Genomic DNA, 24,742 nt, shown 5'->3' on the forward strand with positions numbered 1-24,742 from the left:
GAAGTAAAACCAAAAAAGAAAGTAATTTTCACAATATTCAATATACCTAAATAGTAGCATTTCAATATATTAGTTGCTATCTAATTATATCTTAAAAATTATTTTAAGAATATATAAAAAATTTTAAATATTTTAAGATAGATTATATGTTTTATTTATTAAATAATTTATATAATTATATTAATTATATATAAATTACATAATTTAATCATTGTTTTATATAATATAGTTATTATATATACTATATTAACATATTAAATATATTTTTTTAACACTATGTCTTTCAAATATACAAGTCAACTGAAAAGTTTCTTTTTTGTTTGTTTTTTTGTTTTTTGAGACAGGGTTTCTCTGTATAGCCCTGGCTGTCCTGGAACTCACTCTGTAGACCAGGCTGGCCTCGAACTCAGAAATCCACCTGCCTCTGCCTCCCAACTGAAAAGTTTCAAGTGTCTGGTCAGTGGATGTGGCCACAGCGGCCAGTCCACCTGGAGAACCTGTCCTGTCTCACATGGAGGGCAGTGGCCACAGGTGTGCCAATGACCATTTGAAATCGGCTAGTGCAGCTGAGGAACTGGGCTCATTTTTCTCTTCATTATACTGGATTAAATTGTAGATCTGAATGGCTGTGTGTACTTCCTGGCTACTGTTCAGTACAGCAGAACTCTAGAGGTTTCACCTCAGAAAAATGTCAATTTAAACCTGACCAAACTCTCATTTCTCACTCTTTGCCTTGTTGGGGATTTTAAATATGACTACCTTGTGTGTGAGCGTGGCAGGCTGGTCTATACTTGGCCGGCAGGAATATGAGTTGTAGTGGAATCTTTCAGTCCAGTCTGGCAGGACTGAGCACTTAGCCTTGATATTACTGCTGCTGTCTGTCTTGCACAGGGACTGACCATGTAGAACATCTTCTGTAGCCACAAACATGTCAGCTAATGCAGACTTCAGTGAGTAAGTACATTAGAAATATGCTTTGTTGGGTAGGACATGGTGGCTCACACGTTTAATCCCAGCACTCAGGAGCCAGGGGCAGGCAGACTTCTGAGTTGGAGGCCAGCCTGGTCTACAAAGTGAGTTCCAGGACAGCCAGGACTACACAGAGAAACCCTGTCTCGAAAAAAAAAAAAAGTGTGTGTGTGTGTGTGTGTGTGTGTGTGTGTGTGTGTGTGTGATTTGCAGCTACTGAAGAGGTGAAACCATTTGCATTTGCATTGGCTTGATGGTTTGTTGGCATCGAAGGTTTTCAAGATACTGTAGAAAAGTTGCCACCATTTGGATAAAATGCTTAAGCAACTCTGGAAAAATTTGGAAGGAAGTCGTTGCAGAGGTTGTCTCCCTGCAGACAAGGAGAACAGGACAGCTGGGGTAGGAGAGTGGTGTCCCTGTCTTTGTATGCTATGTATTACACCTGAGTCCCATGCATTTGCCCAAACAGTATGGCTCACACCTGTAATCTCAGAGGCAGAGGATTGGGCAACCAAGAGTTCAAGGCCAGCCTGGACTACATGAAACCATATCACCCTTTTCCCTTAGGTGGGTGGGGACCCGAAATGATTAACAAAAAAATGCCCCAACACACCAATGCATTTGTATTACCTATTAAAAAAAATATCTAAAAATATAAAAGGAGAAAACTTTGAGTGACTCAGGGAGGGTTTCTAAACTAGGACCCGCAGACTGAGTCATAAAAGATGCACGGGAGGCCTAGCAGGGGGAAGGCTGGGGCTAAGGCACGAGTGTGTGATAGATTCCATGATAGGTCATAGGTGTCACTGTAGACACCCAGGGGTGACAGATTTTAGACACAAGCTCTGAGGACTCGGAGCCCTGAGCAGTGGTGCTCAACCTCCCTCACGCTGCAGCTCTTTGATACGTTAAGTTATTCTCTTGCTACTTCGTAACTGTATTCTTGCTACTGTTATGAATCATAATGTACATATCTGATATGCAGGATATCTGATTTGTAACCCCTGTGACAGGGTCCTTCAACTCTCACACTCGCCACACACAAACTGAGAACCACTGCCCTGGAGGACAGTAACTCAGGGCTAACTGTAAAGCAGGCTTTCTTCCTGTGTGTTGGCCAGAATGAAATGTTCCAGGGGATGAACCCAGGAGCAGGTCTGTGAATCCCACATTTTTTTTTTTACAGGCCAGGCAGAAAGGAGAGTTGGCTGAACACAAAACGAGGAAGATACAGTTAAATTGTATTAAAGTCTGTTAGATAGGCAGGTCAAAAAACCAAAATAAAATAAAATACATCCAAATGTGAGCATTGCTTGGTTCTGACAATACTGTAACATGTGAGCCAGGACGTAAATTTTCTTTTTTCTTTTTCTTTTTTTTTTTTTTTGGTTTTTCGAGACAGGGTTTCTCTGTGTAGCCCTGGCTGTCCTGGATCTCACTCTGTAAACCAGGCTGGCCTCGAACTCAGAAATCGGCCTGCCTCTGCCTCCCAAGTGCTGGGATTAAAGGCGTGCGCCACCACCGCCCGGCCAGGACGTAAATTTTCAACAACAAAAAAATGGGAGTGTCCTGTTTAGGAGCCAGGAAGCCAGCAAACAGGCCTGGCTCCCCGCTGGTCCTGTAGAGCTAGCCTCACTCCCTCCTCCCAAAGGGAGAAGGAAGAAGGTTGAGGGCAGATAAAGTGTCCATCCTCGAACAAAGCTTGGCTAATGCTTGAGGCTAATGCTCCCAAGCACTCCCATTTCCTGTGACTAAAGTTAGGTCTATTAGATAGAAATATCATTTTTAATCCATGACTAGGCAGACAAGGGAAAGGAGGAGGCCCCATTCAGCCATCCCAGGGGAGAAGACCAGAGGGAGATGCTCATCTGTGTTTGTTATGGGTGGCAAAATGCACGGGCAGTTAGTTACCAATTACTACAGTGACTTATAAAATGTTGCCAGTGCCATGAAAACGAATCACCTTAGCTACAGCCTTTAATGTTGTGTAGGGCAAAATTATTTTCTACAAAACAACATAGGCTTCCCCTGATTATTTGTCTTTAACCGCAAGTTTATATTACTAAGATAAACAAAAAAATCTAGTATTCTGGCCATAAATAGAATGTAACTATTAAGGTAAACAAACATTCCCAAACAATGTTACTAAACTTCAGCTAAATGCTCTGGCCTGAGCCTCTTTGTGCCCAGGAGGGAGATAAGGTTGGGAAACATTATCTTGAGGTAGCCTAGGTTCAACTCTTTTTTTCTGGATGGATTGGAAAAGGCAATGGTTTGAAGAGTGTTGTGTGGCTGTATGCTGAGGGAAGGGTCTTGTAGCAGAGTCTGAATTATTGTAACATAGGAAATGTCTGTGGTCATCTGGTCCAACTCACTGAGCTTACACTGAATGAAACTCATCTGCAGAGATATCACCCTTGGGGCTTGTGCCACTCCAGATGTCATCATCGTCATCTCCTCTCCCTCCTCCTCCTCTTCCTCCTCTTTTACCAGCTCCTTTTTCTCTTCCTCCTCCTCTTCTTCCTCTTCCTCCTCCTCTACCTCTTCTGGTCTCCTGTGGGTGTTGTCACCTTATATCAGTCTACTTGAGAGAGTTACCATCTAAGGCAGCTGACATTCCAAGGAACTCCCTTTAGTCATCGAAAGGAGGCATTTGGCAACCCTACCTCCTCGCTCCTAGTGGAGACTTGTGGACTGTGTTTTACAGCCTCTCTCAGGGGCTCCCCAAGTGGGTCGGACTCTGGCTGACCATGGCTGTAACCTACTGACTACACATACCTTCTCTCCTTTCTGCCACCCCACTTCCTTACACTCAGCAGATCTCCCAAGGAAGCCTCTGAGCTAGCTTAGTCCTCCATTTTTATCCCAGGATCTGCTTTACAGGAACACCAAATAAAGATAACAGGTACTCTAATTAGCTTGACATAGCCTGGAGTCATCAGACAGGAAATCCCGTTTCATTGTGAGCATGCCTTTGGGAGATTGTCTTGATTGTTAATGTAGGAGAACCCAGCTTCATTCCTAAGCAGGTGGTCTTGAGCTCTATAAGAAAGCCAGCTAAGCATAAAGCTGTGGGGAGCCAGCAGGTAGCATTCTTTCACATTCCAGGTTCCTGCCTTGAAGTCCTTCCCTGATTTCCCTCAGTGAGACCTGGAATGTAAGCTAAATAAATCCTTCCGGCCCCTAAGTTTGCCCCTTTGGTTCAGAGCCTCTTCTGGTCCTCTAAAACCTGAGTTATCCCTGATACTTCTACAGTGTGAAGTTGAGTCTTGTGGAAACACAGGTCCTTACACCTGAGAAGAAGGTAAGTATTATTTGATCAAAAGTAAGTGTCTTCCTAAATCACAAAACAAAACAAAACAAACAACAGCAACCTGGAAGTTCACACAAGGGAGACAGCTTACTCTTCACCGGCTTTCTTTCAGTCAGTATGGAAGAGTTGTAAGGAAAGTTACTATAATAGTCAATACCCTTCTCCTCTGAACAATGGGTTCAGACAGATATGATGCTATCCCCTTGTAATCCTAGCACTTAAGATGCTGAGCCAGGAGAATCCTAAATTCTGCTCCAGTCTGGACTACACATAGCAAGTGAGCAGGGGGTGTGGGGATGGAGTGCGTGTTGGGGGAGGAGAGCAGAGGCTAACTTGCCAACAAGAGCCTTGGAGTCAGCAGGAGCCTCAGGAGCAGCCCTAGGATGTGCTGAGACAAAGGCCCCATGGTGGGCTTCCGTGTACCAACCTGGCCAGAGCCCAATCCACAAAGTGGGCAGCAGTCTTGAGCACAGTGGTTCCTCACTGGGGAATACTGCCCGAAGGTCTTCAGAGAAGCTGTGTGGCTGTGTGACTGTGACCACTTCTGATGTGCTGTCTGGAGGGCTGTCAGCTGTGATGCAGGACACTGTCCTGCCCCTGTGGCTGAAAGTGGGGGAAGGGCTTGCTGTGCCCACAAACTACAGGAAGGATGAAAAGGGAACTCTAAACTCAAGGGGCCTGTCAGCATTCAGGGCATTGTTTCTTCAGTGGCCACATCATGTCCTGGCAAGGTTCTGTAAAACTCAAAGGCTGAGGTTAATGGCTTCAGAGAACAGAATAGCCCAGTGCTCCCTTTGCTTCAAACCACCCCCCCCATGTCTGTTTCATCCTTGATTATGAAACCAAGGCCTAGAGTGTGCAAAACCAAAGCCTGCTCACACAGCATCTAATCCATTCTCTAAGACGTTAATGGTTTTCTAAAATTAGATTTTGGGGGGAGGGGGCACAGAACTTCTCTGGAAGTGAATCTGCATGCCCACACGATGATAGATACAAACCCCGGTTTGATCCTAGGAACCTACATAAAAAGGCAGATGTGGTGCACAGCTGTATTTCCAGCACTTCTGCAGGAAGTTATAAGGTAGAAACAAAAACCAACTGGAAGCTGGAGGGACAGCTAGCCTGGACTGTGCAGCACAGGAGAAGACAGAGAAACACTGCTTTAAACCAAGTTGGAGGCTGAGGGCAATTCCCAAGGTTGTCTTCTGAAGTCAGCATGTGCACACCTGAACTCCCACACATAACACACACATAAAATCAACAAATTCACACAAGAACTCAAGATAACCAAGAGACTCCGGTAAACCAATTATATAACCCACGCATTTAACAAATGCTTTATTGAGCCTTTGTTGTTTTGCTGGGCACCATGCACACTGCTATACATGCATTGGTTAATTATTTTCAGGAAGAATGTAGTCAAGGATAACCAGATAATTCCAGTGTCTGTCTGTCATAGGCTGGGACCCTTTCTCAGACTTGCCCCTCCTTTATCTGCCAACTCTGGTCTATCACAGGGTAAAGGCTATGTCCATTGGCTGCAGTTCTCAGTGTTTCTGGCCTGTGGAAATCCGACATGTGGGGATGTGGATCAGAAGTCTATTTGAGGAGTTGGATCTAGTCTGAAATTCTTGCTTTGTGCGGATATCTCCAGAGCTTGAGTCATTTAAACTCTTTAAACCTGATCTGTAGATCATGGGAAGCATCCGGAATGCAGGACAATCTGTTTGAAAAAGCATAGCCTGGGCTGGCTTAGACTGCCTGTGTGGCACTGAAGAGGGGTCCTCACAGCCTTAGATTTGCAGTCTCTCTGAACCTGTGCACTATCATACATGTTTTCTTCAGTGCTAGAATTTGAACCCTTGGCCTTGTACTTGCCAGGTAAGCACCGAGCTACATCCCTCTGCCTTTAGTGGATTCCTACCCCTGGAATGCCTGAAGCTTTGTATGTAGACAAAGCTAGCTTTGAATTTAGATCCACCTTCTGCCTCCCAAGTGCTGGGACTAAAGGTGTGCACCACCATGCCTTGCTCTATTATTGGCTTCTTGGTAGACCCTTTTCTGTTCCAGCAAAAGGAAGGAGGAGAAAGGGCAGAGCAGTTCATCTCGATTGTCAACTTGATAGGATTTAGAGTCACCATGGGCATGTCTGAGGGATTTAATTGGGATGGGAGACTCGCCCAAAAATATGGGCAGCAGCAGTGTTTCTTGAGCTGGGGTCCAGACTGAATAAAGGGGATGCTCACTAAGCATCAGTATTCACCTCTGCTCCTGGCTACGGCTGCCGTGTGACCGATCTTCTGCCTTATACTCCTGCTGCTGTGCCTTCCCACAGTGATAGACTGAACCTCCAACGACTGCCTCCAAATAAACCCTTTCTTCCGTAGGTTTCCTTTGTCATGTGTTTTGTCATAACAGCAAGAAGAGTAACTAACACAGAGGGTAAGGAAGGGAGGGAAGAAGGAAGGAAGGAAGGAAGGAAGGAAGGAAGGAAGGAAGGAAGGAGGGAGGGAGGGAGGGAGGGAGTAGCTTAAGTGGCTGAATATTCTGTAAAGAAACCAACTTCAGCCTCTTCGACTGGGAGTTACAGTGTGGTTGTTAATACCCTAGTGAATCAGCAAGGGAGCTTGCTTGCTTTTCAGTGCTAGGAATCAAACCAGGGCCCTAGGCACGCTCTGTCACTGAGCCTCACCCCAGCCCTGATCTTTTTATTTATCTCTGTCCTGATCTTCCAGGCAGTTTAGAAAGCATGACCCATTCCTACACTGTCCCTCTACTGTATGGGGCCTATTGCCCCAAGGAACCCAGGTTCCAGACACCAGCAGCGGAAGGAAGCCTTGTGTCCCTGTGGCTAAAGACTTGCCTATTGGCAACTCGCTATGGTGGACAAAGTGTCACCAGCTCAGGAAGGGGCAGGATTTCTCAACAGCTGAGGACAGACCCAAGAACCCTCATCGTCTACTCAGTGTTCTATATTCCTGTGAATAATCATGTTTAGATCTAAATTCTGTAGTTGGATAGTCTGATGTGGACATGGGGTTACATGGGGTGCTTATCTAAGAATTAAGCAGTTAGACATTTCCTAGATGTACATGTGTGTGTGTGTGTGTGTATGTTGCTTCTCTGTCTGAATTAATGATTATTAAGATTTTAAACGATTCCATCAGTGAAGAATTAAGTTCTTGTTTACCCTTTATTCATTGTGTGTGTCTGTGTGTTCCATGGAGCATGTGCAGAGGTCAGAGGACAACCTGTGAGAGTCAGTTCTCTGCCTTCACCATGCCGGTCCCTGGGGTGGAACTCAAGGAAGGGCTTTATGAAAGGTGAACTATCTTACTGGGTTTTTAAAGAGTAACTTTTTTAAAAAAAAGATTTATTTATTTTATGAATGTGACTGCCCTGTCTACATGTACACCTGCATGCCAGAAGAGGGCAATCAGATTCCATTACAGATGGTCGTGCTGGGAATTGAACTCAGGACCTCTGGAAGACCTGCCAGTGCTCCTAACCACTGAGCCATCTCTTCAGCCCTTTACAGAATAATTTTAAAAGGAGGTTTTTTTGTTTTGTTTTGTTTTGTTTGTTTGTTTTTGCTTTTAATGTGTTAGAAAACAAAGTGAAGGGAGGCAGGGCTTCACGTGTCAATATTGCTAACGGAAAAAAGCAGATAAACAAATACCCAAAAGAATACCAATGGCAACAGTATTATGAATTAAGAGTTGTGATTAATCTAATCCCCAGCACCTGAGAGCCAGTAGAGACAAAATAATCACCATAATTTAGAAGGCCTGGGAAGAAGTCCTAGCTAACTCAATTTTGTGCGTCTTGTCACAGCTCATTGTTGAAAATCCTAGTGGATACAAACTCTTCCTCCTACCTTATATCTGTGCCTGGACAAAAACAGATGTGATTTCTGTAGTTTTTGAAGTTTTCAACATTTTTGATTTTTTTCCCTTGAGTTTTATTTAGTCTGGTGCCTTCATTTGTTGTCTTTGCTTATTACTGACAGTAGATGATCTCTGTCAGTTCTGAGCCCTTGACCCACAGTGATCTAGCACACTCTCACTGCTGCTACAGATGAGGCACAGGCATAGAACAGTGAGGTGAGTGATCCCCAAGGCTTCATTGCAGGTGTATGGCAAAAGAAGACACCCTCTCCCCTAATTCTGCCTGTATAGTCTGCTCAAACTCCTCCAATCTGTCATCAGCGCTGTCAGGGCACAGTCACGCAGTGTCAGTTAGAATGTATGGACCAGTAGCTCAGAGGGACCTGAATACCAAGTTCTCTACCATATGATCATCAGATAAGAGTTTGGGGGTAAAAGGAACCTGGGTTCTAGAATGCTAGAAAATGGAGGGTGTCTTAAAATTGGAGAGGAGAAAATAGCCCTGTGTTAAATGGAATAGGGTCTCCCCTCGATCCTGTTACCTGTGGATCAAAACAGCAAGGGCTGTTTTATGCTCAAAGTCAAGCTGATGAAGTCAAGCTCCAGCTGAGGGGAAGCACAAGCACACAGAATCCTTTTGCTGACCCTGAAGAAGGCCCAGATAAAAGGCCCAGCATCAAAGCCTTGAAACCACCAAAGCTGTTTGCCAGGGAGAAGATAAATCAAAAGGCTTGAGAGATCTGGTTCAAATTGAGTAATTATAAACGACTAATCAGAGACCGTTTGCTGTCAAGTCAGGCGCTGCACCCTCTCCATCATTGGGTGTTTGCTGTTCTGGTCAGCTCCTTATTTAATAAAAAAAAGTCTGTGATTAAATAACGGGGCTGTTCTGATCCTAATCAATTTAATCTCAGCCATTTAAAGTGAAGTCTGACTTCACCATTTGCCCTCATCCCTGAGAAGGGAGCGGGAAGAGCCCAGGGCCAGTATGACTAAAGGTGTCCAAGGGGCTCTGTGGACAACTCCATGGGGTCTGGGCAGTTAGGAGAGTCATATTTCAGCCTAGAACTCTGTATCTGCCACACTGCAGGCCTCTCTACCCCTTGCCTACCCTGATGGGCTCTCAGAGTCAAATGGTAGCAAAGCAATGATTGCCATGGTAACAGGAATAATAGTAATAATGACCACATGACCATGTTCCAGCCCTCTCACTGTAGACCTGGCCCTGGTTTATTTGTTTGTTTGTTTTGTTTCATTTTTTGACACAGGATTTCTCTTGTAGCCCTGGCTATTCCTGGAGCTTGCGTTGTAGACCAGGCTGGCCTTGAACTCACACTGCCTCCTAAGTGCTGGGTCTAAAGGTGTACACTACCACACCTGGTAAGAGGTGGGCTTTTATACTCATGCTTGTTTCATTTCTGTTCTTAATTTCCTTGAGGTATATAGGTAAATTCCTATGGATATATAAATATTGTTTACTAATACACTTTACATTTATTTATTCTGTGTGTACAAATGTATATTTGGATGGGTGTGCATGTGCTTAACCCCAGTATGTTTGCAGAGGTCAGAGGACAACTTGTAAGAGACAAATCACTTCGACCATGTAGATTCCAAGGATTGAACTCAGGTCTTGAGGCTTGGCCACAAGCACTATTATCCACTGGATCACTACATATATGTAGTAAACAAACACACACATATACACATATACCCACACATACACATACACAGACACACACAGACACACACACACAGATACATACACATAAACACACACACAGACACACACATACATACACAGATACACACACACACACACACACACACACACATTTATTTGAGATAGAGACTTTCTACTCTTGACTGCTGTGTAGACTAGGCTGTCCTTCAATTGCTATGTGCTATGTAGATCAAACTGGCTTACACTTGCTTCTCCTCCTGCCTCTGCCTCCCAAGTACTGAGATTATAGGCATGGATACCCATGCCTGGCTTGTTTTAACTAAGTATATAAATGCATTTTTAAGCCATTTTCAGATATTAACCTAAAGAAAACATGTCTTACCAGACAGGAAGAAGGGAAGAAATTAGCTGTATGATAGAAAGTCAAGTGGTCGGGCCTAAGAAACAAAACAAAAATCCTGCTCCGTGCTCACTCAGTAAAATCCTTCTGACCTCAGAATCTCGCTCTTTGAAACATATACCACAGTGTTTACTTAAAGTGAGGGAAAGAAACAGCTAGTGGGACATTCATTGGCTCCTAGTAGGTGCCTAGTTCTACTGTGTTTTCTTTCTTTGTGTGTCGGAGACGCCTAGTGATTTTCTTTGGCAGCTAAGGTTAACACCTTCACAGTGTTTCAAGATTTGGTCTCAAGAGAATGGGAGCCAGGGCGGGTGAGATGAGTATATTCAGGCTTGGCCCAGTATGGAGTCTTCTGAGAATCCACCCATGGACAATTGGACCAGTGTTCTTCATAAACAGTCTCCCCAAACAACAGAAAAGCAGTTTGTTCACAGACCATTTACCAAAGGAATTCAGATGTCTGCCTTGGGTGATCTGAAGGTGGCCAAGCCTGAAAGGAGATAGCCCTGTAGCAGCCTGAGGGACTGTAATTATAAAAACAGGTCCAGGAGTTGAAGGGCAAAGGTGATGCTGGTAGAGTCTGAGATGACGTGAAAGTCATGCATTTCCAACATAGGTCACCAGATCCATGCATGTTTCCTCAAGTTGCCATGACGCTTTACAGCCAAACATGCAAATATGCAACATGCTCTCTGACATGCTCACAAAGGGGCTCCTGGTATTTTGTTGGTTGAAGAAGAGGGTTTTGCAGCACCCAAAGGCTTCTAGAGAGTATCTGTAATCTGTGGACTATGACAGTAAGAAGCCAGACACTCCCCCAGCGCCCATTGTCCCTACAGTCTCCTCAGTCACTGCTTTCACTCCACCACCCCGCCCCCTCCGTCCCTGAGTTGGGAACATTGATTTGCCCTTTATGGTCACTTCTGGTTACAGTCAGCTGCTCTCCTTTTCCTCTCAGCCACTGGCAAGACTTGGAGGAACAAAGATCACATCCACCCTTTGCTCAGGGACCAGGCGTGGACAAACACTATGGCTCAGAGGTGACTTTTCTTGAGCACATTAGAGCCTCTTTCTTGTAGGAGGCATGCAGCCCATTAATGCCTCCCTCCCACCCCCCACCTTGGGCCAAGGTCTGCCCTACTGTGATTTTCTTTACACATCTGTATATTTTAAGGAAAATCAGTGTCCCCAGTAAGGAAAATGCTCTCTTTTATCTGAACAGTAAGAAATTTGAGGTTGAAAAATTCAGCTTTCAGTAACCTTGGCTTGGAGGTTTTGATTGGTTAGGGCCATGGTTTTTGGAAGGCAAGGAGCATCACCTCAAGAACACAGGCCTCCTTTATTCACTCCTTTTGCTTTGTCCTTTGAGTCACCATGCAGAAATTATTCACCAGTCTGCTCAGCACAGGGTGCTGGGGAAGAGCCCATAAGATCATGTGCTGAATTTGGAGACAGACTACCGCAGTTACTGGACCTACACAAGCGGCTTTCTCATTGTTGCAAGGGAAGTGGATGATGCCTTCCTGCAATCTGTAAACCTGACAAAAATAACAAACTTGATAATAATAAACTTGACTCCTCAGATTGGCTGGGACTCCATCAGAGCAAATATGTAAATATACAGTACACACAACAACCGTCCTGCCCAAACACCCCCGGACTAACTTGTCTGTGCCTTATGATCTGTGTCACCCCAAAGCAACAGTGACAGTGCTTAAGACTTGAAAGGACTGTAGAAAAGAGCTTAGTGTGCGCCGTGTCCCCAAATAGTCACAAAGGAAGAACATAGTCAGCACGGTGTCCCCTCAGTCCTCAACCACTGCTTCCTCTCAAGTCACGTGTGATCCCAGGCTTGAGGGCAGGATGACCTGAGAGACAGGAACTGCTTAGCATGGAATCAGGTAGCCTGGGTTGGATCCAGGCTCTGCCATTTGCTGATTATAAAATCTGTGTCCTCTCAGAGCTTCCTTCAGAGTCTCACAGAATAGAGAACTTTCTAGCTCTCACCTGCCTCACAGTGTGGTTGTCAGGCTCAAAGGAGACCCAACAGATAAATCTGTCTGTGAGAAGCATGTCATAATGTTTAATAAACTGAAATGTCACTTTCATTATAGGTCTGATTAGACCATTACAGACACTGTCTCTCAGCATATTTGTCAGTATCTCTGCAACTTGGTTCTCCTGGTGATGTCTTCCATGAATTGTCCTATAGATCCTCAGCATGAGCCTAGCTTCCCAGGACTTGAGAAATTCCAGGTCCTGGTTGGCTGTGCAGTGCATTCATGTGGCTCCTCCACTGCACACCTTCGCCACTAGGGTCCGCTGAGCTGGAGTGGCTGCCCATTTGGTCCTTTCCCTCCTTCCACCTTGGAGATTGAGGCTGCTGAAGGGAACAAGCCTCTCAAAAGGGTACAAGGTGACAGAGATCAGCTAGTCCCATTCCAGGCTCTGTGTAAGTATTTGGACCTGAGTCCCATCCTCAGCACCCACATTAAAAAGCTAGGTGTGGCGGCAGTACATGCTACCATCCCAGCTCTGAGTTGTAGAGACATAAGGATTCCTAGGGCTTGCTGGCTTGCCAGTCTAGCCAATCAGCAAGCTCCAGCATCTTAAGACTGTCTCCAAACAAAGAAGCAAACAGTGGGAGACTCTGCTGCAGAGGTGTTCAGTGGTTATGCTCCAATACTGCTCTTGCAGAGGACCCAAGTTCAGGTCCCAGAGCTCATGCTAGATGTCTCACAACCTCCTATAACTCCAGCTCCAGAAAGAAAAGAGTTTAGTGTGCACCGTGTCCCCAAATAGTCACAAAGGAAGAACATAGTCAGCACGGTGTCCCCTGGCCTCCGTGTCTCTGGCCTCTGTGGAACCTGTATTCATACCTATATACTCCCCCACCCTACATAATTAAAAACATTAAAATTTTAAGGTTGAGCGTGATTGAAGAAGATGCATGACATTGAGCTCTGACCTCCACACACACATGTACACGCGTGTGTGCTCACAAAGTCAAACGCTAGAGAGAAAAGTTAACTGGTACCTCATCTCTGCCTTGCCTGATGAGTTCATAGTAGAGCTCACGATGTGAAATTTCTCTTCTTTTTTATACCCAAGTAGTAGTCAGGAAGTATGCCTTTCCCATGCCAGTTTCCAGGACCCAGAGCAGCTGTTGGTACAGAAGTGGTTGGTGAACGTAAAGGGGCTGAGCAATGACTAAATGATGCTTTGTGAAGATTTTGTTTCTGGCTTAGAGTTCTAGCTACAGACTTCTTAGTTGGGTGTGGTGGTACTTGCTTGCAACCCCAACACTTAGGAGCCAGAGATAGCCTGGTCTACATAACAAATTCTATCCAGGTCAGCCAAGGGCACATACAAAACCAAAAAGCCTTTCTGACTTGTCTGTTGCCAGCAGTGACGAACTATCACCCTGTGCAATGAGAATTGACAAGAAACCCATTTCTTATAATCTATGTTGCTTTTATCTTGTAACCTCTCTCTCTCTCTCTCTCTCTCTCTCTCTCTCTCTCTCTCTCTCTCTCTCTGCCTCTCTCTCTGTCTCTCTCTATCTCCCTTCCTTCCTCCCTCCCTCCCTTCCTTCCTTTCTTCCTAGTCAGGAGGACCAGGCTCATTTTCAGGATTTTAAGTAGGTAGCTAGCTTTATAAAAAGAAACTCCAGTTTACTCTCCATCTTCATCTGACACTTTTATTCATCCTATTATAGAAACCTCCTCCCATGAGAAGACATTTATTACTGCATTTCCAAAATCTTCCCACCTACTTTTAGAGCACCAACTGGGTACCAGCGTTCCTTTCTGCATTATTGTAGGGGCTTGGGATGTAGCACAATAGTAAAGCACTCACTTAACAGACGAAAGGGCCTGGATTTGATACCCAAAGCCAGGAAAACCAAAGATGTCTTTATATTCCTCTCTTTGGAGCTGATGTCACTACCACCCCAACCATGGAGTTAAGAAAGAGTCATTCTAACTCACAGATCGAGGTGTGCAAATCATATCTGCTGTCTCTCTCTTGCAAGAGAGACATGTATTCTTTAACTGTGGAAGTTGCTAACCTGTACTGTTCTAGAAGCAAACACGGAGCTGGGCACATAGTAGGTACTCGTTTTGCAAGCGTTTTTGGTCAAGTGATCATTGGCAGTTTGGGTCACTGTCCACTCCCTGCCTTTGTTCAGATCAGAGTTCTGAATGAAAGAGGAGATGGGCTTCTCTGACGATTACAGACTCCAAATGTCTCCAGACAGTCCTATAACTTCACAGCGGTAGTTCTGGTCTTCAGGCAGCATCTGAACAGATGTGGAAACCCAAGAAACACTTGCCTCAGGCAGACCTGAGGATGCAGAAGATAATTGAACATATCTTGGATGTGCTTTCTTGCAGTTTGTAGATAAATATCTTTTCTGCTTTATAAAGGAGAAAGTATATTTCATCATCGAATTTAGTAAGCTGATATGGCCATCATTATATGGATTCATTTGAGGTATTTGTGGTAGAATAATGGAGTGGGGGAAGGAGGGAGAAATACACATACACACAGGGAGAAAGAGAGAGAGAGAGAGAGAGAGAGAGAGAGAGAGAGAGAGAGAGAGATTGGTCAATTGATTGTGGTGGCGAAAATAAGAATAAGCATGCAAACCCATCACCTCACCACAGAGCTTAGTAATTTCCCATGGTTCTCGGATGTACTACCTTGCATCATTGGCTGAAGCTTTTGGTTGACACATAGAAGTGATAAGGACTCCATGAATTATTTGATTTGTTTTCTTCCTTAATTAAAGCTGCAATCCTGTTTATATTTGAATTTGTCTTTTCATCTATCTTGCAGCGGAAACGGAAGCAGAGTGCCCAGGATGAAGATGCTGTCAGCCTGTGCAGTCTTGACATAAGTGTAAGTTCAGTTCTTTCTATCTCCCACTTCATTCCCCTCCCCCCCCCCAGCACACCACAGCACCATGAATGTCATGTTACCACACTGCATGCAGTGGATGTCCAGCTGTGGAGATGTGACTTAGAGGAATTTTTTGTTTTTAATCTCTTCTTCATTTTACTGGAGACAGTTGTATAGCCAACTTGAACTTCAAGCCAATGTATTTATTGCCTATGTGTTTTCTCTCAAAATGAATTATAAACTTAGGCATCTGGGTAGCATCTAGGTTATTCCCACTATGCATTTTGAGACACTGGTTCAAGAAGATAGATTGGGTGTTTTTTCCCTTGGGGGGTGGGTGGAGTCAGTGGCCCAGCCTGATTCCAGCAGCTGGATGGCCCAAAGGCTGGAAGAAGATTCTTGTAGTAGGTGAGTGGCTCTGGGTTCAGCAGATCTTAGTCAAGGTTCTATACTTAACATTCATGTGGAGTGATTCCTCATCTGGAAAATAAGACTGAAAGGCCGAAAAGACTCCACCTGACTCTGTGAGTGAAATGTAACAACGAAGATGAGAATATCAAACATGACACCTGATGTTTGAAAAGCGCCCAGCAAACCTTAGCTAAGCTGTGTCTGTCAGGCTTGCAGAAGAGGCTCAGTGATTTGGTGGCTGAGCACTGGTGATGGCTCAGGTAGGGAGCCCCCTTGGATTTCCTAGATGTTTCATTTTGCTGCCCTTCTTTGCGTGGACTCTGGTCCTACGATGGATGCAATTGATAAGCCTCCCCCAGTGAGGGCTAGAGTAAGACCTCAGGCCTCCCAGGTTCCTCTTGTCTTCCTGTCTCTTCTTCTTAGATATTATTCAGGATCTACCCTTCATGCAGTGTGGATCCATGTAACATTGTGGTGTTTCCTACAGAGACTGTGTAAGTACTCTAGGATGTGTGAAGGTTCAGCATCTTCCTTTGGTTAGACAATGGATCTTCTAAAGCCATTGTGAAAACCGGAAACTCCTTGAATATAAATTATGAGGTTCTCATTTAATGCCACTTATTTGCCCAATATGAGCAATGCTCTTTTAGCTATTTTTAATTATTGTCAAATTTCCTGATGTAACAGCCTTGGTGGAGTGAGCCTGAGCTAGCTGCTAATCATGTACTTGAGTGTCTTTATTTCACCATATGGTGTTTATCTATCCTAGTCTTTTAGACCGTCAGATTGATGGAGTTGGACCAGTTTACCAGGTTGCCATGGTAACAAGATAGAAATATGTTCTTCTGAGGTTCTCTTTATTCATTGGATATTGTCTATTGATGGGAAGCTATGGAACTTCTTGCATTAGCAGTAAGATTTATTGTGTGTTTGAGTACTTTTAATTTTGTGGAACTTTACCTTTATGACTTTTAGGATCTATAGAGTCTTTTTTTAAAGCTTACTTAAAAAACATTTATTTTATATAAATGTTTTATCTTTATACACACTGGAAGAGGGCATCAGATCCCATTACAGATAGTTTTTTAGCCATCATGCGGTTGCTAGGAATTGAACTCAGGACCTCTGAAAGAGCAGTCAGTACTCCTATCCACTGAGCTGTCTCTCCAGCTGAATCTACAGACTCTTTAGCCACCATGCAGATGAACTATTCATCTTAGGGGCAGAGCAAAACTTTTGTCCAGGCATTTTTAAGATACTGCCTCAGCCTATGGTTTCCTCAGCTGCAAGCTGGTGTTCGGTTTTCAGGAATGCCTGTCTTTAAGTGTTTTTCACCTGAGAACTGCTGACCTCTGATCAGAAAGGATTACTGGCAGTTTTAAGTTTGATTTAGTTTTTGTCTTGATGGGCATCAATGGCCTTAACTCCTTACTCAGGCCACCTAGGTCTCAGGTAATGAATGATTTCTAGATAATGATTTTCCCCCCTGTGCAACTATAGATGTTTCCTCTTATCTTGCTAACTCATGTATCATGCTTTATTATAGTAATGAGATTTTATAGAAAAAAAACCCAACTCTATTTCACTAACAGGGCTATCATAGGGGTTTACTACAGTCTGGCTTGTTTTTGATTTGCTTAGCTTTTTGTCTGAGTCTTGGCAAGCAGGTCTCCAGAACCTAGGCTGGGTTTCCTCCATTTGTTGCCACAGAGTATTATAATAATTGTACAAGTTAGAGACCTGGAAGCTGTTGTAGGGGCTTCCATGAAATTGCTGGGCTGCAAGTTCCACCGAGCCTTAGAGTCACAGAGCTGACAGGAAGTGGAAGAACCAGGCATAACCAGGAAGGAGTTTCTCACTTCAAACCTGGTGCCCCATGTGCACTCAGAGATGAACTAAACGGAATGAAGTGGTGGGTGGAGCCATCAATGAGAAGACAGTTCACCATAAATGCAACCATATCTAAAGATCTGAGCCCAGTGAATTAGTTATTCTGATAAGGAAGTGGTCTTTATCAGTTGGTTGGTTTAGGCTTAAAGGGACTATGTCTGTGCTTTTTTTAAGTGATGATGTCCAGGAGAGTCCTTACAACAACAGTCCTGAAGAGGTGGTGTTTCTGTTGTTGTTATTTCATAATTTTGCCCTAAACTGGCCAATAACCCAAAGATTCAAGCAATCCCCCTTGCCTCTGTAGCAGGGACTGAGGCACGTGTCAGAACCGGCTAAAGAGTCGTTTTGTGCCTCTTGCTCTGTATAAGTGGAAAGTATTGGGGGCGTGGGGGGGGGGGAGGTAGGTTTCAATTAGTGGCTTCTGGTGAAGGGTGTAAGGGTGTAGTAAGTTAGGTTCTTCTCAGTTTAGACTCCACTTCCTAAGTGATGAGACATTCACAGGATGTGTGCTTTGAACAAGAAGTTGCTAGATAAGATGGGCATCTCTTTGGGTCAATAGTCAGGTTCCCGTTCAGTCAGCATAAAGCTGACAACACAGCATGTTTTTGGTACTTTAGAATGAGAGGCATGGGGGAGTGGGAGGGGGAGGGAAAGAGGAAGAGGGACAAAGAGAAAGAGCCCTTTAAAAGAAACATTTGTGATGTAAAAACCTAGGAGTTGTTTGCACAGGTGAATTCACCCATTGGTTAATAAGTAACTATCAAGCGTGGTGACACACATATGCAATCAATCCAGCACTTAAAAGACATGAGCAGGAGAATTTTGAGTTTGAAGCTAGCCTGAGCTATAAAGCAAGATCTTAAATCACATGTGATTCCGGGGCATTTGTAGACCCCAGCCAAGCCCCTTTGTTGAGAACTCCTTTTACAGGGGACACTAGAAGGTCTTGAAGCTCAGGGAAGGATGACCTGCCTACAAAGAATTGTTATCTCCTTGGGACTGGAACACCTCCATAGTTTATAAAATAATCGGGGTTTATTTTTCCCTCACCACTTGAACTGATCCATTGCCTGAGCCCCCAGCTTCCGGAGAGGAGAGAACAGAGACTATTTCAGAAACGAAAAATAAAGGCAGCGTATATTTCTGAGAACAATTTGCAGAGTGGAGAAGGCTCCTGGCAGCCGCCTCCAAGTCTCCTCTCACGTCAGAGGAGATGAGTGGGCTGCTGGTAGGGAGAGCGCTTCTCCCACTGCAGTTTGCTGGTTTAAGTTTTGATGGCTGAGAGATACCTGAGTTGGGAGCTTGGTGAGTCCTTGATGCCCTGTGAAGGACATGGCAGGAAAACCAGCTGTGCCCCAACACAAGAGCTCAGCTCAGTCTGAGACAGTGAGCCCTGGGCAGGACATAAAAGCAGCTCCCAGTGATAATGTGCTAGGAAAGGAAGACTGCTGTCCCGCTGTCCCGCTGTCCCGCTGTCCTGCTGTCCGTAGAAACTTAGGGACATAGAAAGAGTAGAACGCTTGGCAGACCTACCTCAAAGCAGAGGCTGTGTTTCTACATGTTGCCTGCCTGTCATCATGGATGACCTTTATAGTGTTTGCATTGCTCAGACATACTGAGTAGAATACGGAGAATGTGAAGCCGGAAATGGCAATAGTGCAACTGAGGAAATACTGTTTGAGCAGTAGGGCATTTGCAAGCTTGATGTGCCATGGGGTTTGATATTCATTGCTGCCTTCTATGCCCACAAACCTACTATTCCCATGTGTTCCTAAATGCTCTGTGTCTGTATTTTAAGCCAGCCCTTTAAGTTTCTGTAAGCATATAAGAGTTGTTTTTTTTTTTTTTAATTCCTGTTTACTTATTTGTATGTGTGTAAGCGCACACACGTGTCCTGCAGAATGTGTGTGGTGGTCAAAGGGCAACTTACAGGAGTCAGTTCTCTTCTTCACTACTGTGAATCCTGGGGATTGAGCCCTGGTCATCAGGCTTGATAAACAAATGCCTTTACCCTCTGAGGTTATCTTGCTGGCCCATAAGCACATCCAGTTTTAAAGACTGGGATCATGAGACACATGAATTTAGTTTGGGACTTTTCACTTCCTGTTTGAGAATACATCACTGTATCTCACATCATTCTTTTAAAACCTGGCTATTTTAAATAACTACACTGTCAAATGAAGGCACCGAATTCACTCAGCCCATCCTTTCTTAGGAATTTATGTAAGCATAGACTTCCTCTGTTATAAATAATACTGATGGGCATCCAAGAATATGCCTGTGTAATCCCTTTACTCAGCAGGATTGAGTCCAAGATGTGAAATTCCTGGCTCACTGGTTGTATCCCCTGAGCAGCCATATGTTCCTCCAGTCAGTGGGAGGTGGAAACCATGCTGGAGACACTTGAGTGTCTTCTAGAGAACCTGGTGGGAGGGGCCCATTCTCTGCTGCCTGGCCCCTCCCTCTTCTCAAGCACCACCATTCCCTTGCTAAGTTTGTGACACTTATTCCTCCCCTTCAGAGGGCCCTCTTGGCTGGTGACTGAGCTGCTACTGATACTTCCTTTTGATTCTGATAGAGCTTCTCTGTGGAAAGTGGTGCCTGGACCTGAGATTGGGGGTGGGGGCGGGGGAGCAGGTTAGAGGTCACATCCTTCTTCTGTTTTCTTTGCCAGTTTGTAGGGACCGAGATAAACCCTTCTGAAGCTCCTGCAAAGAATACTTGGGGAGTGTGTATCCTGCCTCATGCTTTTGAGTTCCTTCCGTTGTGATGATAGCCTTCTGTCATCCCCTGTGAGGCATCTAGGCATACTACGATCTTGCTCTTTCCCTCTCCTGACCAGAGATGAGAAACAGGTCAGCTGCAGCCTTCATGCAGGAGAGCAACCTCTCTGTATGCCTGGAGCCTTGTCAATGGACTCCCTGTGTCTATATACCACCTGGTTATCCTGATTTACCATCCCTACCTCCAGACTCTGGAAGTACTCTCAAAGAGGGTACTTTCTGAGCCCTGCCTTCCTGGCCTGGTCTAACCTTTTACCTGTTTCATATACATTCTGGTTTTCTTTCAGTTTCTCAATACTTGTCTTAACCCATAGTTAAGTTTCTCTCTTGTCTTAACCCATAGTAGATGCTAAATAAACATCAGATAAAGATGGGCTTAGTGCCTCTTCTATTGTGTGGTTGACTGAAAGGAAAGGAGAGAAACATTATGAAGGTGGAATTTAAAAATTCTAAGACAGGAGCTGAGATGAATGCATTTATCCAGATCTTTAATGCTAGGAGATGTTTTGGACTCTGATCATTCAGTAGACTGTCTTGAATTTATTACAGTGTGTGGTACAGTCATGCTCTACTTACAAGTTTACTGGAAAGCCTATGAATTCTTAAAGGCAAACTGTTATGATTTAAGAAAAAGGAGGCCATAAAGTCACACCATGTGACAGGTCTCACATGGGAGGTTTATTGGGGAGGAAGTATACAGAAGCTGCCCTTGAGCAAGGGTGGAGGAAAGAAGGAGGGGGAGAAGAGAGACTGGCCTTTTATAAGGGCATGTAGCACAAGTGCAGGGGGATCTTGGCAGCCAGTGATGACGTCTGCTGTCACTGAGTCCCTGGGGACAGATGGAGGAGATACCTGGTTGCTAACACATGCCTGGTTGCTAACACAAACAGTATTTGTCATAGGTGCTCCATAAACAAGTCTGGGATGAATGAATGAGAGAGTGAGTGAATGAGCGTCAGGCCCAGTTGCTTGGAAGGGCATGTCAGAGCCGCTTTATTCTATTTTACACTCGTGCATTCTAGTGTAAACAAGACTCAGAATGTCAGGGATGCGAGGACTCAATCCCGGAGTCTTTCACAGTAGACTGTGGTAGCAATCCGAGATCCGTTAGACACACATGAGAGCGGTCGCTACAGCTAAGTGGGTGCTTGCTGTATGGTGGGTCTGAGGCTGCCTACATTTCATCACTTTATCTGTGTTATCCCTTTAGGATGAGGCACATGGGCGTGTGGAAAAGCCATAGCTTACCTGAGTCTTCAAGACGGCCCACAGCATAGCAGCCAGGTCTGCTCCCACCTCCTAGTGCTAGTGCACTGAAGAGGTGTTTAAGTATTCATATGTTCTGTGCTTTCCAAATCCCTCACTTAGAGCTTGCAGCAATCCTCTGACCCCTTCTGAAAATAAAAACATGGAGGATCAGATACCCAAGCCACGGCCTCAGAGTCAAAGTGTGTAGATTCAAACCGGGAGATGATGTGGCAGGGCTTCCCCACACTGCCTCAGGGTAAGGAAGAAAGTTGAGAGAAAAGCCTTTGGCTCTGCAGCCTGAGCTCTGGATGACTGACAGGCCATTTAGTCTCACATTTGCATCCTGTGAAGCATGTGGCAGGTACACCCATATTTTCATTACCTGTGCCTTCCAGTTACTTGTGGTGCTGCTTGGACACTCAGTATGTGTGCTGGTATAAACAGGGAAGAACGCTTTCCTGTCTCCATGGAGCAAAGCCCTGTTCCTATTAGAATATGTTCACCCAGACACAGAGCAACAGAAGGATTATTTTATCTCTTCTCGGAGTCCAGATAATTAAAAAAGATAACATTTCTGCAGGTTTGTTTCTTGTTGGCCATTCTGGAACTCGCTACCTAGGGAGATTAGCCTTTCCCCAGCCAGCAGGAGGCCTTGATGAATTATGTGGCAGGCTTTAATAATGTTCTTATCACCCTGGAGACCAGGCAGGCTGTGGCGATCGGCCTTCATTAGCACGTGCTCATCTGTAATCTGTGGACATTCTCATTTGGGGCACGCTGTTGTTCATGCTGCCTATAGAATCCTTTGGACATTAGGTAGCAGGGACCCCACTTCTAGAAGGTTGTTCTGAGTCTGTCATCTGTTGTCAAGTTTGACCAGGGTTAAGTAAGCACATTGCATCTTTGGCCTAGTCAGTTATTATGAGTATTAGGCCAAGGGCCAAGAAACTGCACAGAGCTTTTCAATGACAAAGAAACCCCAGGACTTTCAAGACCTTCTCAGATGCTAATGGCTTCAGTAAGTGCAGGTCAACTTAGCTGTCTTTTTGGGGTCCCCATGAGGTGAGATGATATCAGTGAGGCTCAAATTAAACGAGAGTTCTCGAATTCTGTAATGTCTGTTTAGATTTATGATCAGAATTACACGCTGTAGGAGCTTGTGCGCAGAATGTGACTCTGTGCCTCATCTGTAAAACTGAGATCATAACAGCATCCTTCCTTAAAGGTGTGAGGATGGAAATGAGTTAGTTCACTGAAGAAGTTAACCCTTTTCTGTAGCAAGTACAGAATTACCAGTACAGTGTTTTGAATAAGAATGGTCCCCTTGAGGTACAAGCAGGTGGCAAACACCTTTAATCCCAGCACTCCTGAGGCAGAGGCAGGTGGGTTTCCTGTGAGTTCCAGGCTAGCAAAGGCTTCACAGAGAAACCCTGACCTGAAAAAAAGCAAAACAAAGACTGCCTCCCCTACCCCCACTCCCCTATAGACTCATATATTTGAATACTTAATCATTACTTATTTGGGTATGGAAAGTCTTTGAAAGGATTAGAAGGATTAGGAAGTGTGGCCTGGTTAGCGGAAGTGTCACTAGGGTTGGGATTTGAGGTTTCAAAAACCCATGAAATGTCAAAAAACCTGTGCCAATCTGTCTCTCTCTGCCTCTGTTCCTCTCTCTGTCTCTCTGTTTCTCTCTGTCTCTCTCCCTCTCTCTCTTTCCTTGTTGTTGTCTCAACATGTAATCTCTCGGCTACTTTTCCAATGCTATGCTTGTTTGCTTGTTTGCTTGCCTGCTTGCCTGCCTGCCTGCCTGCCTGCCTGCTTGCCTGCTTGCCTGTTGCCATACTTCTCACCCTGGCAATCATGGACTTCCCTCTGGAACTGTAAACCAAATAAACTTTTTTATAGATTGTTGTGGTCATGGTATCTTAGCAATGGAAAAGTAACTAAGACAGAGAGGTTCATTCTAGGTTTTGCTGTGATAGGCCTGGGTTGTTTAGTTTTGTTTAAGGAATGTGAAAGACTTAGCATCTTTGGATTAGAAAAGTGACTGGCAGCTGTATGTGGGGCTCTAAGGACCTTCCTAGTAAGAGCTAAGAAGATGCTGGTACTGAGTAATGTGGACTATGGAGGCCCCGGCTCAAGAAGTCTCAGAGGGCACAATATTAGCAACTGGGATAGAGACCATTTTTTGTGATATTTTGGGAAAGAATATGGCCACCTTTTGCCTTTGTCTTAAGCCTCTGCCTGAGGCTAAGTTTGAAAAGTTTCATTTGCAGCAGAGAGTTCATGACAACCTCATGTTGACTCTGTCCTGCGGTTATCTCCTACACAGATCTATGGGGGGAGGCAAATAGGGCAAAAAGAAGTATAAAATGTACACTTTTATATGATGCAGAAAAACAATGAGAAAGGGACACCAAGCAATTAATTGTTGAGCCTTGGTTTGTGTTGAAAGAGATAAGGGGAGTGGAGTAAAGTGAGTAATACTGGAATAAGGTGTAATCCCAGTACCCGGGAGGCCCAGGCAGGAAGCAGTCAGAGAGGAACGAACAGTAATTCTCAGCTAGACTTTTCCTTTTCATACCATCTGTGACTCCAGCCCATGTTACTGCCTCCAACAGCCAAACCTAGCCAAATCTAGATCCCTCACACACGTGACCAGAGACTTGTCTCTGTGACTATTCCATATTCTGACAAGTTGACAATCAGTATTAATAATCAAACCAGCTAAAAGAGATTGTTTTAAATAAGTGACTTCTCTAAAGAGTATTCAGCAGGACTCTCTGCTGATGGTTCCGTTCTGTAACACTTCTCTCAAATTCACACCTTCATGGTCAGTGGGTGAAAGCTGACATCTCTCTGGGAGTGTACCTTTAAACAGAGCAGGCCTCACTTCGTAATCACCTGCTCTAGCTGGCCAACTGTAAGCGTGCTGTGATCTCCAGAGTAGATGGTCAAGCCTGCACCCTCCTACCCAGCTTTCCTGCTTCCGCTCCTGCCTCTCAGACACCCACTTTCATCACAGATGACCCTCAATGGCTCTTCCAAATCCTAAATCCCACACTGCGCCCCCCATGCCTCTGTTCTTCAATGTCTTTGACACATTTTTTCTAGCCAGTCACCCCCTCCCTGTCGCCTCTTTCCTATATTCTGATTATCCTGACCTCTACCCATTCTTGAACCTTGCACCTCAGGGTCTCCACTCTTGCCATTTTTCTCTACGTAGAAAGCCAGCTAAATACTCACGTGACTTCA

General features: G+C 44.6%; 1 protein-coding gene across 8 annotated transcripts in view; it reads left to right on the top strand.

Moving 5' to 3' along the window:
* Arhgef3 (Rho guanine nucleotide exchange factor 3) overlaps positions 1–24,742 on the top strand; it is a 277,400-nt gene that overhangs the window by 128,817 nt on the left and 123,841 nt on the right. For all 8 annotated transcript variants that reach the window (XM_034498310.2, XM_076931301.1, XM_076931302.1 and 5 more), the window contains one exon: positions 15,093–15,155. In XM_034498310.2, coding sequence (XP_034354201.1) covers positions 15,093–15,155 — 63 coding nt within the window. The remainder of the gene's footprint in view (positions 1–15,092; positions 15,156–24,742) is intronic.

This window comes from Arvicanthis niloticus, chromosome 3 (genome assembly GCF_011762505.2).
Source record: "Arvicanthis niloticus isolate mArvNil1 chromosome 3, mArvNil1.pat.X, whole genome shotgun sequence".
NCBI classification, from domain to species: Eukaryota; Metazoa; Chordata; class Mammalia; order Rodentia; family Muridae; genus Arvicanthis; species Arvicanthis niloticus.